At 40.7% G+C, this 15386-nt stretch overlaps 1 protein-coding gene across 2 annotated transcripts in view; it reads right to left on the minus strand.

Moving 5' to 3' along the window:
- myo1g (myosin IG) overlaps positions 1–12208 on the minus strand; it is a 112621-nt gene extending 100413 nt beyond the window's left edge. Inside the window, exons 1-4 of one of the 2 annotated variants that reach the window (XM_061882715.1) lie at positions 12074–12208; positions 11888–11990; positions 5875–6083; positions 5684–5777 (exon numbers count right to left, since the gene is read on the minus strand). In XM_061882715.1, coding sequence (XP_061738699.1) covers positions 5684–5777; positions 5875–6083; positions 11888–11982 — 398 coding nt within the window. In that variant the 5' untranslated portion in view covers positions 11983–11990; positions 12074–12208. Of the gene's footprint in view, positions 1–5683; positions 5778–5874; positions 6084–11887; positions 12046–12073 lie in introns of those variants that run through there. The other variant, XM_061882716.1, reaches the window with a different exon arrangement.
- Between the last annotated feature and the right edge of the window lie 3178 nt (positions 12209–15386).

Consider the following 15386-nt stretch of genomic DNA (forward strand, 5'->3'; position numbering starts at 1 on the left):
GTTGTACTTGTATAGCGCTTTTCGAAGAGGCCACTTTAAGTTGATGATTACTTCCATAGCTCGGTTGGTTCAGCGGCCGTGCCAGCAACTTGAGGGTTGCAGGTTCGATCCCCGCTTCCGCCATCCTAGTCACTGCCGTTGTGTCCTTGGGCAAGACACTTGACCCACCTGCTCCCAGTGCCACCCACACTGCTTTAAATGTAACTTAGATATTGGGTTTCACTATGTAAAGCGCTTTGAGTCACTAGAGAAAAAGCGCTATATAATATAAATCACTTCACTTCACTACAGTAAAATGTGAAATGTAACAGGATAATTTGTTTTAAAAAAGCTTACAAAAAAGTGGGACCCCACAAATGTACCGTGGGACCCCATTTTTATGACTTGATGGGGTCCCTGGGACCCCATTTTTAAATTCCTAGTGCCAACACTGATGGGAGTATTGGTGCGTGGCGGCTTTGGCCTGCTGGCCGTTTTTAATACTAATCAAATATCATCCCGATAGATCAGTGGTTCTCAAATGGGGGTACTTGAAGGTATGCCAAGGGGTACGTGAGTTTTTTTTTAAATATTCCAAAAATAGCAACAAAAATATTCAGTGTTGACAGCTACATTTTTTGTGGACATGTGCCATAAATATTGATGTTAAAGATTACTTTTTTTGTGAAGAAATATTCAAAATGAAGTCGATGAATCCAGATGGATCTCTATTACAATCCCCAAAGAGGGCACTTTAAGTTGATGATTACTTCCATAGCTCGGTTGGTTCAGCGGCCGTGCCAGGAACTTGAGGGTTGCAGGTTCGATCCCCGCTTCCGCCATCCTAGTCACTGCCGTTGTGTCCTTGGGCAAGACACTTTACCCACCTGCTCCCAGTGCCACCCACACTGCTTTAAATGTAACTTAGATATTGGGTTTCACTATGTAAAGCGCTTTGAGTCACTAGAGAAAAAGCGCTATATAAATATAAATCACTTCACTTCACTTCACTACAGTAAAATGTGAAATGTAACAGGATAATTTGTTTTAAAAAAGCTTACAAAAAAGTGGGACCCCATTTTTATGACTTGATGGGGTCCCTGGGACCCCATTTTAAAATTCCTAGTGCCAACACTGATGGGAGTATTGGTGTGTGCAAAACAGCAGCAGGCGGCTTTGGCCTGCGGGCCGTTTTTAATACTAATCAAATATCATCCCGATAGCTTTAGACCAGTGGTTCTCAAATGGGGGTACTTGAAGGTATGCCAAGGGGTACGTGAGATTTTTTTTAAATATTCCAAAAATAGCAACAAAAATATTCAGTGTTGACAGCTACATTTTTTGTGGACATGTTCCATAAATATTGATGTTAAAGATTACTTTTTTTGTGAAGAAATATTTAAAATGAAGTCGATGAATCCAGATGGATCTCTATTACAATCCCCAAAGAGGCCACTTTAAGTTGGTGATTACTTCCATAGCTCGGTTGGTAGAGTGGCCGTGCCAGCAACTTGAGGGTTGCAGGTTCGATCCCCGCTTCCGCCATCCTAGTCACTGCCGTTGTGTCCTTGGGCAAGACACTTTACACACCTGCTCCCAGTGCCACCCACACTGCTTTAAATGTAACTTAGATATTGGGTTTCACTATGTAAAGCGCTTTGAGTCACTAGAGAAAAAGCGCTATATAAATATAAATCACTTCACTTCACTACAGTAAAATGTGAAATGTAACAGGATAATTTGTTTTAAAACAGGCTTACAAAAAAGTGGGACCCCACAAATGTACCGTGGGACCCCATTTTTATGACTTGATGGGGTCCTTGGGACCCCATTTTTAAAATTCCTAGTGCCAACACTGATGGGAGTATTGGTGCGTGCAAAACAGCAGCAGGCGGCTTTGGCCTGCGGGCCGTTTTTAATACTAATCAAATATCATCCCGATAGCTTTAGACCAGTGGTTCTCAAATGGGGGTACTTGAAGGTACGGAAGATTTTTTTTTTAAATATTCTAAAAATAGCAACAAAAATATTCAGTGTTGACAGCTACATTTTTGGTGGACATGTTCCATAAATATTGATGTTAAAGATTACTTTTTTTGTGAAAAAATATTCAAAATGAAGTCGATAAATCCAGATGGATCTCTATTACAATCCCCAAAGAGGGCACTTTAAGTTGATGATTACTTCCATAGCTCGGTTGGTAGAGCGGGCGTGCCAGCAACTTGAGGGTTGCAGGTTCGATCCCCGCTTCCGCCATCCTAGTCACTGCCGTTGTGTCCTTGGGCAAGACACTTTACCCACCTGCTCCCAGTGCCACCCACACTGGTTTAAATGTAACTTAGATATTGGGTTTCACTATGTAAAGCGCTTTGAGTCACTAGAGAAAAAGCGCTATATAAATATAATTCACTTCACTTCCATGTGTAGAAATCTTTATTTATAATTGAATCACTTGTTTATTTTTCAACAAGTTTTTAGTTATTTTTATATCTTTTTTTCCAAATAGTTCAAGAAAGACCACTACAAATGAGCAATATTTTGCACTGTTATACAATTTAATAAAATCAGAAACTGATGACATAGTGCTGTATTTTACTTCTTTATCGCTTTTTTTCAGCCAAAAATGCTTTGCTCCGATTAGAGGGTACTTGAATTAAAAAAAATGTTCACAGGGTGTAACTGTTGCTACTAGTAATTATTATCATTTGTTTTATTTCTCTAAAAACAGAATCGGTTAAGTTCATAAAAGGGAATATAAATCAAAATGTATAAAAGTTCATAAGAAGGCTTTATTTAAGTTACTATGGTTGAAAATGTAATTTCATGCCTTTTTGTTATGTTTGTGGGCATGCGTTTGTTTTGAAGTGTCTCCATTGGTCTGTGAAGGGATATAAGGAAGCTACTTCCAGGTATGAGTGAACATCTGTTTGATGCACTGAGAAGGAATAAAGAGAGCGACTGATGGTAAGAAGGACTAAAAAAGTGTCACAAGGACTTTCAGCGTTTAGGCTACAAGAGCCAGAAGATCACAATTTCCTCCTAAAAGAAGCATGCAGGCCAAACTGGTATTTGTCATTTCTGTTTGTATTTTACTTCGGTAAAATGTTTGAGCCACATGCTGTGCATGTTATTTTTACGTTTGTAACGTGCTTTATCTTATTAACAGTTGTCACGGTGAATTGAAGGGAAAGAAAGCCTTCAATAAATCAGTCAAAGAAAGCCATTGTGTCAGTGCTATGTGGAGGGAGTTACACACTGAAAAAAGGGTGAGAAGCACTGCTTTAGATAATTCATTCCCAGTCCGGATCTGGCCCGTGGGCCTTGACTTTGCCACATAGGGTCTAGTGCTGCATGAGTGCTGCCACTGCTAGGGAACCATTATTCTTTGAGGGGAAACTGGAATTCCAACACGGACATTGTGAAGCAGAGTCATGCCCTTTCCTTGGAAACGAGGTCACATGGGCAGTTTTCTAACATGACAACACTTCCGAGATGACAAATGGCTGACGCTGATGGAGTCGCTGAGTACGTCTCCAGATTTATAACCCAACTGAGCCCCTGTGGGGGATACTCAAGTGAGAGGCGGAGAAGAGCTTTGTGTCTAATCAGAGGCAGCCTGGCATGAACACAAAAGGACTGGGGGGTCGGCATTACGTCCTCAGATGGTTGTGGTGCTGTGCAGGTGTTTGCCGGTTCTACTTTATTGACTGACTCGCCTCGTGGATACAATTAAACTGTGTGTCTACTAAACGTCCAGGCAGCAGTGAGTCAACATAGTTTGAGTTTGGTTTAGCAGCATTGTGGTCGCCTCCATTCAAAAGCCCATTGAGATAAATGCTTATTCAGCGTCGGCGCGAACGCCGTCATCCTGAAAAATTTATAATAACATTTTATATTTACGTACTTTGCTATTTTTGCTATCACGACGTTCACTTTTGTTCCCCAGCATCACTGATTATTGCAGACTTGGTGAAAGTCAATCAACACAATATTAAACGTCACTTACTGTGCAACGTCTGCTGTCTTTAGGATGCAAACTGCTAGGATGTTCATATACCATATTTCCTTAAATTGCCGCGGGGTATATAGTATGCGCCTGCCTAGAATTACGGCCGGTATAGCTCAGTTGGTAGAGTGGCCGTGCCAGCAACTTGAGGGTTGCAGGTTCGATTCCCGCATCCGCCATCCTAGTCACTGCCGTTGTGTCCTTGGGCAAGACACTTTACCCACCTGCTCCCAGTGCCACCCACACTGCTTTAAATGTAACTTAGATATTGGGTTTCACTTTGTAAAGCGCTTTGAGTCACTAGAGAAAAGCGCTATATAAATATAATTCACTTCACTTACTGCCGGGTCAAACTTGTTTCGCAAAATAATTAGCGCATGCTTAGAATTACCGCCGGCTCAGGATTAACGCCGGGTCAAACTCATCTCGCAAAATATTAATTTTACTAGCGCATGTCTAGAATTTCCGCCTTGTCAAACTCGTTTCGCAAAATAATTAGCATATGCCTACAATTTCCGCCGGGTCAAACTCGTCACGTCACGAGTGACACTTCACCTGTCATCATTTTCAAAATGGAGGAGGCTGATATCAATCATTTGAAATCACATAAAGGGAAGAAGATTAAGAGCTATTCAGTAGGATTTAAGGTCCAAGCTATTGAATATGCTAAAAAGAACAGTAAGCAGCTATGTTTTATTGATCAATCAATCAATCAATGTTTTTTTATATAGCCCCAAATCACAAATGTCTCAAAGGACTGCACAAATCATTATGACGACAACATCCTCGGAAGAACCCACAAAAGGGCAAGGAAAACTCACACCCAGTGGGCAGGGAGAATTCACATCCAGTGGGACGCCAGTGACAATGCTGACTATGAGAAACCTTGGAGAGGACCTCAGATGTGGGCAACCCAACCCCCCCCTCTAGGGGACCGAAAGCAATGGATGTCGAGCGGGTCTAACATGATACTGTGAAAGTTCAATCCATAGTGGCTCCAACACAGCCGCGAGAGTTGATATACCGTAGCTGCGTGTGTCAAATATGAGGAATTAAATTAATCCCTCCTCCTAGTGGTAGAGGGCGCTAGTGATCCTTCTTGCGACTACTCGGCTGCAGAAGAAGTGACAACAAGCAGCAAGAGTGAGCAGCGATCGTTTATTTTTTCCTCTCGCTTGCACTTTTAACATGGAGGATTACATATCTAAAAAAAAAAAAAAAAAGTTTTCTAAACTGGACTTTCAATCGAAGCAGGAGGTCATAAAGATCTCCATCGAGACAGAGGGACTTTTCAAACTGAAGAAAGATAAGGAAGACTTTAATAAACAAGTTATCAATGCTTTTGATCAGAAGGAGCTGCGCATGGACTTCATTTATAAATAAAGGTAAGACCATAATAACTTTTTCATTAAATGTGCTTTTCATGACGGTATCCTTACATCACACTCAAATTTATAAGCGCAGGCCTAAATTTACCGCATGCCTTTGGTAAGCGCCAGAATGAAAAGAGGTTTTAAAATAATTAGCGCATACTTGCCTTTACCGCATGCCTTTGGTAAACTCCGGAGTGAGAAGAGGTTTTAAAAGAATTAGCGGCCCGGCGGTAATTCAACGAAATACGGTATTTGCCCAGCTCTGGTCTACACCACATACAAGTCGCTTTAATATGTCGACGGTAAGTGGAAAAAAAGACTTTACCTTTCCACCTCCGCCCTCTGACTGGGGTTTGTGATGGCTGCTATGTACTGCATGATGTATTTGCTGGCTTCTGTTTTCCCAGCGCCACTTTCACCTAAAACACACAATGGTTGTGCAATAACATCATACAGCAAAATAATCCTAACAAAACACGTGTCATGTGTCAATGAAAATGAAGTAAGAGGACCGACCTGATATGACAATGCAGGTGTCCTTGGCTCGTCTCTTCATGGCCTTGTAGGCAGCATCAGCCACCGCAAAAAGGTGAGGTGGGTTCTCGTACAGCTCGCGACCACGATAGGCGTCGACCCGATCTTTCCCGTAAATTTCCATCCGTCGATACGGGTTCACGGACACCACCACTTCGCCGATGTATGTATAGATACGACCTTTCTCAAACCTGGCAACAACAACATCAAAGAATTATTGTCACATCCATGTTGGGATATGCTTTTTAAAAACAAGAATTGACTGCACAAGTTTGAATATCTAAACCAGTGGTTCTTAGCCTTGTTGGAGGTACCGAACCCCACCAGTTTTATATGCGCATTCACCGAACCCTTCTTTAGTGAAAAATAAATGGTTTTTTTTGGGGGGTTTCTTCAAATTCAAGACAAAGTTATATGTTTTTGGTAACACTTTAGTATAGGGAAAATATTTTAAGTAACACAGACTTAATTTAGAGTTATTTGGACAATAGGAGAACATATTCTAACTAATAATTCTAACCAAACTGCTCGAATACAGCCGTCTAATATCTCCATTGGTCATTTTTACCCTCATTATTGCTACATTACAGTTAATGCACGCTTGTGAAAGCGGTTAGAAGTCAAGTTAGTTGTCTGTCTGAGAGATATTTTCCTTTTTTGTGATACGTATGAGAAGTCTTTATTATTCACTTCCCGTGTTACAACAGGAAGTGTTCGACATAAGTAGAAAAAAAATGTGATACAACAGGAAGTGTTAGACATAAGTGGAACAAACTGTGTTACAACAGGAAGTGTTAGACATAAGTGGAACAAACTGTGTTACAACAGGAAGTGTTAGACATAAGTGGAACAAACTGTGTTACAACAGGAAGTGTTAGACATAAGTGGAACACACTGTTACAACAGGAAGTGTTAGACATAAGTGGAACAAACTGTGTTACAACAGGAAGTTTTAGACATAAGTAGAAACAACTGTTATAACAGGAAGTGTAGGACATAAGTGGAGAAAAAATGTTACAAAAGGAAGTGTTAGACATATGTGGAACACACTGTTACAACAGGAAGTGTTAGACATAAGTGGAACAAACTGTGTTACAACAGGAAGTGTTAGACATAAGTGGAACACACTGTTACAACAGGAAGTGTTAGACATAAGTGGAACATACTGTGTTACAACAGGAAGTGTTAGACATAAGTAGAAACAACTGTTATAACAGGAAGTGTAGGACATAAGTGGAAAAAAAAATGTTACAAAAGGAAGTGTTAGACATAAGTGGAACACACTGTTACAAAAGGAAGTGTTAGACATAAGTGGAACACACTGTTACAACAGGAAGTGTTAGACATAAGTAGAACAAATTGTGTTACAACAGGAAGTGTTAGACATAAGTAGAAACAACTGTTATAACAGGAAGTGTAGGACATAAGTGGAAAAAAAATGTTACAAAAGGAAGTGTTAGACATAAGTGGAACACACTGTTACAACAGGAAGTGTTAGACATAAGTGGAACATACTGTGTTACAACAGGAAGTGTTAGACATAAGTAGAAACAACTGTTATAACAGGAAGTGTAGGACAAGTGGAAAAAAAATGTTACAAAAGGAAGTGTTAGACATAAGTGGAACACACTGTTACAACAGGAAGTGTTAGACATAAGTGGAACAAACTGTGTTACAACAGGAAGTTTTAGACATAAGTAGAAACAACTGTTATAACAGGAAGTGTAGGACATAAGTGGAGAAAAAATGTTACAAAAGGAAGTGTTAGACATAAGTGGAACACACTGTTACAACAGGAAGTGTTAGACATAAGTGGAACACACTGTTACAACAGGAAGTGTTAGACATAAGTGGAACATACTGTGTTACAACAGGAAGTGTTAGACATAAGTAGAAACAACTGTTATAACAGGAAGTGTAGGACAAGTGGAAAAAAAATGTTACAAAAGGAAGTGTTAGACATAAGTGGAACACACTGTTACAACAGGAAGTGTTAGACATAAGTGGAACAAACTGTGTTACAACAGGAAGTTTTAGACATAAGTAGAAACAACTGTTATAACAGGAAGTGTAGGACATAAGTGGAGAAAAAATGTTACAAAAGGAAGTGTTAGACATAAGTGGAACACACTGTTACAACAGGAAGTGTTAGACATAAGTGGAACAAACTGTGTTACAACAGGAAGTGTTAGACATAAGTGGAACACACTGTTACAACAGGAAGTGTTAGACATAAGTGGAACAAACTGTGTTACAACAGGAAGTGTTAGACATAAGTAGAAAAAACTGTTATAACAGGAAGTGTAGGACATAAGTGGAAAAAAAAATGTTACAAAAGTGTTAGACATAAGTAGAAACAACTGTTAAAACAGGGGACGGCGTGGCACAGTGGCAGAGTGGCCGTGCGCAACCCGAGGGTCCCTGGTTCAATCCCCACCTAGTACCAACCTCGTCACGTCCGTTGTGTCCTGAGCAAGACACTTCACCCTTGCTCCTGATGGTTGCTGGTTAGCGCCTTGCATGGCAGCTCCCTCCATCAGTGTGTGAATGTGGAAGTAGTGTCAAAGCGCTTTGAGTACCTTGAAGGTAGAAAAGCGCTATACAAGTACAACCCATTTATTTATTTAATAAAGACTTAATTTAGAGTTATTTGGTTAGGGTTAAGGTCAGGGTTAGGGTTATAATAAGGCCATGCCGAATAAGGCATTAAAAAGACCTTAATAATGACTAGCTAAGAGACAATATGTTACTAATTTTGCATGTGATTAAGCAACTAATCAATGGTGAATATGTTCCCCATACTAAAGTGTTACCATGTTTTTTTACTGGAGCACAAAATGAACATCACTTTGTTCAAAGAACAAAACCAACACAGTGGATGAACTCACAACAAATGACACACCTGCAAATCATTTAGCTGTTACTGTATCCGTAATATGCCGATAGGGAGAAGTTTGTGTTTACACGATGAGTCGAGTGTGTTTTGATCTCCGCCGAACCCCTGAGGCCGACTCACCGAACCCCTAGGGTTCAATCGAACCCATGTTAAGAACCACTGATATAAATTACAAGGGTCAAAATTAAAGTCTGTAGCCTTAAATATACAATATATTGCCAAAGGCATTTGGCTTCATATCCAGAATCAGGTGTCCTAATAACTTGGCCCGGTGTATAAAAATCAAGCACTTAGGTATGGAGGCTGTTTCTACAAACATTTGTGAAAGAATGGGCCGCTCTCAGAATCTCAGTGATTTCCAGCATGGAAATGTCATATGATGCCAGCTGTGCAACAAATCCAGTCGTGAAATTTCCTAAATATTCCAAAGTCAAAAGTCGGCTTTATTATAAGAAAATGGAAGAGTTTGGGAACAACAGCAACTCAGCCCCCAAGTGGTAGGCCAGGTAAACTGACAGAAAGGGGTCAGCGGATTCTGATGCGCATAGTGCAAAGACTTTCTGCAGTCAGTTGCTACAGAGCTCTAAACTTCATGCGACCTTCTAATTAGTTGACGTACAGTACGCAGGGACCTTCATAGAATGGGGTTTCCATGGCCGATCAGCTGAATCTAAGCCATACATCAAGTCCAATGCGAAGCGTCGGATGCAGTGGTGTAAAGCGTAAATTAAATGATGGTATTGTGAGAGGTATTCTTTAAAGTCGGACTCATTAGGACAGTACTGAAGGCCTGTGTGTGAAATGCACGGCCCGCCACTGGCAAAATATGTTCTACACCAAAAATAACTCAATATTCCCTGCTGCTGTTTCCATACTTCAGTTATTGTGTAGAAGTTAGGGGTGGGCAAATTAATGCGTTAATTACGCGTTAACTCATCAATCTATTAACGCCGACAATTATTTTATCGCACATTTATGCATGTTGTTTACATGCTTTTATTTTGTTAACGCCTTTTCTTAACAAGATGGCGTCGCCCGGCGTGGAGGGGCTCTTGGTAAAGATGGAACATTTGGCAAAAATACCGGGCAATTCTGCAAATTTCATGGCTGGCTTACAGCGTGGTCACTCCGGGATCACTTACGACCGCCAGACAATTCTGAATGTGGATAGATCGGGCCGTTTTGGACTGAATGAGGCGTGCTTGCTAGACCGGCTAGCTAGCATGGGAATACTTTGCCGGCTACATCCAGCGGCCTGTGAAGCAGCGGAGTATATGTGTTGTCTGTCTATTTATGAATAATGCAGACCAGGAGTGTTGGCTGAGTTCTTAACGTTTGCTTTCAGAGCGTGCATATCACAACATACAAGATGCCGTCATGGCGACACAACCTATACCAGGCTACCGCGCATGCTGGGTAGGGTAGTTCTTTTTTTTCCCTGGCTCATAACATCACAATATAGTGGGGTGTTGCCCACATCTGAGGTCCTCTCCAAGGTTTCTCATAGTCAGCATTGTCACTGGCATCCCACTGGATGTGAATTCTCCCTGCCCACTGGGTGTGAGTTTTCCTTGCCCTTTTGTGGGTTCTTCCGAGGATGTTGTAGTCGTAATGATTTGTGCAGTCCTTTGAGACATTTGTGATTTGGGGCTATATAAATAAACATTGATTGATGATTGATTGATTGAAGATGTGATTTACGGAAGTCAAGTCCGACATTTGATGAACTGAATGAGGTGCCAGACTTCCGATACGTGTGCCAAGAGAGTAGCCTGGCCTCATGTTCCTTGTCATCTTTGACATTAAAGCTGAACTTCAATATTTCACCCACCAGTGTCTAGCAGCCAGGAAATGGCACAAGAGTGCACGCATACTGAAAGCCGGAAATGAAACTCGGTTCCACCTCCTGGTGGGTTAGTCGAGGTGACATTGAAGGAAACGACTACTCACGACAGTAAATGAAATGCAAATTAGTGATAGCAGCGTAACTAACAGTGAGTTGCTTGATCATCACTAATTTGTGTATTTTGTACAACAACAAAAAAACTATGGAAGATTTTGAAAATACTTGCTTGAGACAAGTCCTCTACCAAGACCAAGATATGCTAACTTGGCCACAATTAAATAGAACAAAGCTGAAAATCTTCAAGCCAGCATGGAGCCACACCTTTATCCAGATCTGCATTAAATGCATGCTTCTTTAAGAGCCTATGCAAATAAATTATTGATTATAATGATAGTAGGTAGGGGGAATTTTAAATTTCTAGTTTGGTGCAATGTCTTAAATCTGGTACAATTACATATTTCATGATTTTCCATGTATACAAAACCATTACATACTTGAAATCCAATATTGTAGAACAACGCAGAAACGAATGAGTATAACAATAGCAGGGGTTAAAATATGGAACTGTTTAAAGGATGAAATAAAACACAGCACCAACATAAACCAGTTTAAGAAGCTTTTTAAATCATTTATCATTAGTAAATATAAGAAAGAAGAGCAAACGTTTTAGAAAGACAATAATATATAATATGTATATAAATACAATTTATGATTACATAATTATACATATGTTATATTAAAATGTATATATTACCACTTTATATGGAATTTAAATAAATTGTGTATATATAATATATATAAGTGTACAAATGTATATGTTTGATTCAAATGTTAAACTGTGTATATGAGACGTGTGCTACATATATGCTGCTTATATATTGTTTTAAAAAAATATATAAGTGAAGCATGTTTTAGATTTTATATATTTTGAACCTTGCTCTTGTTGTGATGGGGTAGGTTTATATAAGCGTTGCTTCAACCTACATCCTTTCGGCTCAATCATTGCTCAAATGAGTGTTTTTTCTTTATTTGTTGTTCTTTATTTTATGTGAAGATTGCCAAAATAAATAAATAAATAAAACAAGATGCGGTTGGTGTAGACCACCTCCCACTTAATGTAAGCTGTTTGTTTGGACAATTGATTGGGTGCAATTTCAAACAGATGTAACTTCTGGTTTAAGGGTGTGGAACTTACCGGCAACTAAACAGGAAGTGTCGGGTGGTGCAGCCCTTCAAATAAATAGCTGTCTTACCTCAATTTGAGATTCTCCATGAACTGCTCCATGGTCACCTCATCCAGGAGCACAAAGTCCGACTTCCCAAACTCAAGGCCCTCCATGTCTGCCATCCTTTGGTCTGGATCCAAGACAGACAAGACTTAAAGGGAACAGAAAGTGACTGAAAAAAAAAAAAAAAAAAAAAAGAGAAGTATGACTGACTTCAGAGGCCAGGCCGAGTAGATAGTGAGTGACGGAGGCGTGGCAAGCGCTTTGGTGGATTCTCACTCGGGCTTTGCTCATGCGGTTGTGGTCTGCAAGTAGCAGCGTGTCATCCTGTCAGTCAGCGTGTGCGGGAAAGCGGATGGCTACAGGGGGAAGAACACTTTCTGCATCTTCACTTCCTGACATGTGCTTAAGTGCCTTTCTCTCAGAGACCGAATGTATATTATATGGTCGGTTTTAAATGTTGGTGTTGGAGAAACAGCTTCTGGAGGACCTGTCAAACTTTGCAAGGAACATCTTGAGTGTACAGTAACTTCCTCACAACTGTAACAAAGCAAGCATGTATAGATATTTATTTTCATTTACTTACCTCCAAGTTGATCCTATATGTAGTGAAACAGAATTAAGGGATGCAGTATCAAGAACAAAGAAACACCAATTCAATGTAATAACAAAAACATTTATTTCTTACTCACAAGCAAACATTGGATGATTCTGATATTCAAACATCTTGTCTCTCGTCACATCGTGCTTCAAACTTTGCAGTTTTACTGCATCACAAATTTTGGTCATTTTGCCCCAAAATAAGCATTTTCAAGCATAAAAACAGCCAAATGCACTAAAGAACCAGGACAGTATATGTATTTTATATTACCGTATTTTTCGGATTTTAAGTGGCTCTGGAGTATACGTCGCATTGACCGAAAATACATAATGAAGAAGGAAAAAACATATAAGTCGCACTGGAGTATAAATCGCAATTTTTGGGGAAAATGTATTTGATAAAATCCAACACCAAGAATAGACATTTGAAAGGCAATTTAAAATAAATAAAGTGTACGTTATATGAGGCATAAATAAGCAACTGCTATGTTAACCTAACATACTATGGTAAAAGTCATTCAAATATAACATATAGAACATGCTATACCTTTACCAAACTATCTCTCACTCCTAATCCATAAATCCCATGAAATCTTCTTCCTTGATGTCGCTTCTAAACAACTCTGCCAACTCCAAAAGTATGCACCGCTTCCTCTTGTCGTTTCCTGCTGCATATTTCACTACATCCAGCTTGTAATCTGCAGTACAAGATTTTCTTTTCGGTCCAATTTTTGTTCCACCCTTCTCATTTTTTATAAGTTACCGCCAACGATGAAATGATCCATTCTACCGCCCGTATTGGACCCCCATCAGTTTGCCTACCAAGCCAACAGGTCTACGGAAGACGCCATCGCTACAGCTCTCCACTCCGCCATGTCCCACATGGCTGCTCTTTGTAGACTTCAGCTCTGCATTTAATACCATTTTACCTGACAGACTGGTGACCAAGCTAGCAGACCTCGGAATATCCAACCGCACCTGTCCCTGGATTAAAGACTTACTGACCGACTGCCATCACCCACACCTCCAGAGCCCTCAGCCTTAGCACCAGCTCACCTCAGAGCTGCGTGCTGAGCCCCCTGCTCTTCTCACTCAACACCCACGACTTCACAGCCACCCACCCCGGCAATCACATCATAAAGTTTGCCGATGACACAACGGTGGTGGGCTGCATCTCTGGGGTCGACGAGACGGCATACCGGGACGAGGTGGAGCAGCTGGCAGTGTCGAGCAGGATGAACAACCTGAAGCTAAACCAACTCAAGACCCAGGAAGTGATCTTGGATAGCAGGAGGAGAAAAACTACCATACAGCCCCTGTACATCGATGGGGGTTGTGTGGAAAGAGTCTCATCCCTACGCTTCCTGGGAGTTCACCTGGAGGAGGACCTGTCCTTGAGGACCAACACCACGGCCACGCTCCACTTCTTGGGAGTACTTAGGAATCACCACCTGAGACAGGATCTATTGGTGTCCTCCCGCTGTTCTGTGGAGAGCATCCTCACATACTGCATCTGCGTATGGTTCTGCAGCTGCACAGCAGCAGAGAGGAAAGCTCTCCAGAGGCTCGTCAACTCGGCCGAAAAAATCATCAGGTGCCCCCTCCCCTCCCTGGAAGAACTGTACAACTCCCGCTGCCTGAAGGTAGCCAACATACTGAAGGACCCATCCCACCCCGGCAACGGCCACTTTGAACTGCTGCCTTCCGGCAGACGTTTCAGAACCATGCGAACCCGCACAAATAGACTCAAGAACAGTTTCTACCCCCGGGCCATAACTGCACTAAACGCAGCTGGAATGTAAAAAATAAAATAAAATAAAAACTCCCTCATGTGCAACATGAGGAAGCCACCAGTCAATCACGATCCGAGACTGTGCAATTAGTGGTTACATGCCAACTGGACAATTTTTACCATATTTAATCCACAATAAAAAGCCTGCACAGCATAAGAGGTAGGAAATACTGACTCCCACCCCCTCAGCACACTGGGAATCAGAATTACTCCTCTCTACTCAGTTTTACAAGTCACTTTATACTTTATATTGTCTTGTTTGTTACATTGCTTGTTAGAGTGGGCTTAGGCCATTTTGTATATTGCATATTGTGTTTCTGTATACTGTGTGGTTTCTTCTTTTTATAAATGCAAAGCACCTCAGGGAAGCAACCTAAATTTCGTTGGACCTGTACCTGTACATGCACAATGACAAAGATCATTCATTCATTCAATAGCTAAGGCAGTAGCATATAACAGTTGGCATTCCATGACCCACAATGCACTTCTGCCATGACCTTACCCCGCCAAAATCTTATTGGTTGACGTGTAAGTGATGATTGCCGACATATTCTTTGTCTCTTCCGCGAATGAGATAAATAATATTTGATATTTTACGGTAATAGGCTAATAATTTGACACATAAGTCGCTCAGGAGTATGAAAAAAACTGCGACTTACAGTCCGAAAAATACGGTATGTTTACTGTTGGGATTAAACAAGTCCAATGGTGACCATGTGGGTGCTGGGGCTCTCATGTTAAAAACTGTATTGAGAAGATCATAAACAATTTGTTTATGCTCTGGCTATGGAAATATGTGATCTGTAATACAGAATATATATCTTCACGGAAAATAACTTACCACAAGCGGGCCCGGAATCAATTAATAGCAAACGACTGGACATGAATTTAACTGCCTACCTAAAAGTAAAGAGTCTTGCTATGTAGATTCCTTCTGTGGCTTAAGTTCATCCACAATTGGTCTCAAAGGCACCTTTGACATCCAGCCTACTTCAAGGAGGATCATGCAGTGAACACTTGTCCAGCCAGTCGAACAACCCTTTAAAAAAGAAAATCAAGAAAATGCTTTGTTATAATTTCTCTATATTTTACAAAAATTACTTATCAAATCAATACACAAACATTTGGAGAGAG

The sequence above is a fragment of the Nerophis ophidion genome, linkage group LG21 (genome assembly GCF_033978795.1).
Source record: "Nerophis ophidion isolate RoL-2023_Sa linkage group LG21, RoL_Noph_v1.0, whole genome shotgun sequence".
Lineage (NCBI taxonomy): Eukaryota > Metazoa > Chordata > Actinopteri > Syngnathiformes > Syngnathidae > Nerophis > Nerophis ophidion.